Genomic DNA, 2479 nt, shown 5'->3' on the forward strand with positions numbered 1-2479 from the left:
ATGGATGTTGGCCTTCTTGCTTCAGTTTCCCCTAGCATAATCAACTACAGGAATTATACCGTCATGTACGCTTTCATGAGAAACAGGGTACCTGGAAGTTCTGGTGTGCCAGTAAGTCACAGCAAGTTGTGGCACAGGGATTCTGAAAACTGATTGTTTAGAAGGACTGGGTTTTCATTTCACAGAGAAAGAGGACTAACTCCAGGAAACCAGGTAAAACACCTCCTACTCCTTGCTTTCAACCAGAAAGAGATCTTCCTTCATACACAGGTGTTTGTCAGTCTGCAGAAAGGTGCCCTGGGCAAAAAAGACCTCTGCATCCTACGGTCTTATCTCTCCCACTGTCTGGAGGGTAAACTCTCATGTTCTTTCCAACGCATGTTATCAGCCGTGCCCTCAGATTCCTATCTGAGGGGAGAAAGCTGTGATATGCCTCTTTTGCAGAGAAAGTGAGCAAGAATTTGTACAAGTTCAGTTCAGATAGAGCAGGGCACAGAACCTCTTTGTGATTTCTCAACTCAAAAATAACATAGCAGATGATGTGCTTGGCAGTGTTGTCTCTAAGACACAGAAAACATTCTACCAGGGCCAGAATCCAAGACGCCTGATAAAAAAAGCCTTCTCCTGGCTCATCAATAGCTATGGATAAAAGATGTGTTGCTGGGCTTTGTACGGATGGCTCCATGAAGAGGGTAGCAACATGTCTCCCAATGGTTAGTCCTAAGAGATGACAAGTCAAAACAAGCAAAGAAAGGGAAGCTGCTTCYCACAGTTTGTAGTTATGCTGTGGAACTCCTTGGCACAGACTGTTGTAGACGTTAAAAGTTAACATGAATTCAAAAAGTGAATGGACAAATTAATTGGAGAAAAAGCCACCACAGGCTACTGAATGCAAAGACACAAACTTTTTTTCACCCTTTTTTCCTCCCCACTTTTGCTTTGCCCTTTTTGGTGACCTTCCCATCTTTGAGAGAAAAACAGAGATGTTCCTGGAGGATGATCTTTCTTCAGGCATCTTTGGTCCAGCTTAGGTTCCTTCTTCCAGGAGCATTATGCCCATGACCCTGTAAAAAGCAGAAATGCCTGTATGTATGTAAATTATTTGCTTATGTCCATTAGTGTGTATGCAATAGCATACAGTACTGCTACAGAAAACCTAGTAGGTATGGGCTTGTGCCTCTTTGCCTTGCTTTGCCATGGGATCCATCCAAGTGAGCTCTCCTTGGAGGTATGGGATCTATCACTTGAGAGCTCTCCTTGGAGGTATGGGATCTATCACTTGAGGGTGGTTCTGGAAATCTATCACTTGAGGGTGGTTCGGAAGCCCTTGAGAGCCAAAGTCTGCCTACAGGACTGGGAGGGGGGTGACTGAGCAGTAGGCAGTGAAATTCAGAGCAGGCTGCTCCTGCTTGCTGCTGTTCCCATGGAAACAGGGGAGAGAAGAGAGGAAATCCATCCCCAGCTTCTTTTGAAGATGAGCTTCTTCAGCAGTACCCCTTGGCTGTCACACCTATTTCCATAGGAACTGGTGGCTGGCAATTCCCCTCATATGCATTTCCTTGAGTGAGACCAGAAAACCTGTCCCCATCCAGGGTACAGAGTGGGCAAGAGCAAGCCATACTCATCTCAGCCCCAAGGCTGAGCCCCAGAGCTCAGAAAAAGTGAAGCAATTTCCAGCAAATTCTGCAATTTATGCATTTCCCCAGTTTGACTCTGAGGAAGCAATGGACACCTGCTTTCCCAAGATCATCAAGGAAGCTAGGCTCTACTTGCAAAATTTGGACCTAGATGAGTCTGGACCATTCCCGAGAAGAAGATTCTGTGTGTCCTGAGGACGTTACTGAGTTTAGATGGGGGGTCTGAAGAGACTTTCCTGCTCATCACTGCAACAAAGTAGGCGTCGGTCTACAGGTGAGCTGCAGTCAGCTCCGTGATGACAGGGTTGACGCAGATCACAACTAGCAGCGAAAGCACTGCCCAAGGTAGCCTCCCCGGGTTTCCCCCCGAGGTGAGGTCTGGCTGCCAGCGTTAGCACTCCTAGCCAGTCAGAGAGAAATGTCAGCTGTCCTTCCCCTTGCGCTACCTGGGACTACCAGGGATTAGAAACGCATAGCCGCAGTTTAAGCAAAATGCTCCCGGTCTCCAGGCTCCCGGTTTCAGCCTGAGGAGGAAGCCCCCCACCGCCCGGAGCCGCCTCGGCGGCCCGACGCCTCCCCCGCGCCGCCCAGGCCCGAGGGGGCACATGGCCGCCGGCACCCTCAGGCGGGAGGGCCGAGGGGGGGCCGAGCCCCGGCAGCCCCGGGCTGGCCCGCACCGGCCTCCCTCACGGGTCCTAGGGGGGCGGCCGGGCCGGGGGTCGCTCCCGCACACGGCGGAACGCGGGGCGGGGGGAGGAGAGCGGCGGCTGCGGCGGTTCCAACGGCCCCAACGGCCGCCGGCCTGGCGGGCGGGCGGGCAGCGCCGGGCTCCCGCACGCCCA

The 2479-nt window shown here is 52.0% G+C and overlaps 1 protein-coding gene across 1 annotated transcript in view; it reads left to right on the top strand.

The window, feature by feature from the left end:
* TMEM151B (transmembrane protein 151B) overlaps positions 1–2479 on the top strand; it is a 13004-nt gene continuing 10525 nt past the window's right edge. The window contains exon 1 of the mRNA XM_026081223.1: positions 1–111. Coding sequence (XP_025937008.1) covers positions 1–111 — 111 coding nt within the window. The remainder of the gene's footprint in view (positions 112–2479) is intronic.

The sequence above is a fragment of the Apteryx rowi genome, unplaced genomic scaffold (assembly GCF_003343035.1).
Source record: "Apteryx rowi isolate R43461 unplaced genomic scaffold, aptRow1 scaffold_54, whole genome shotgun sequence".
Lineage (NCBI taxonomy): Eukaryota > Metazoa > Chordata > Aves > Apterygiformes > Apterygidae > Apteryx > Apteryx rowi.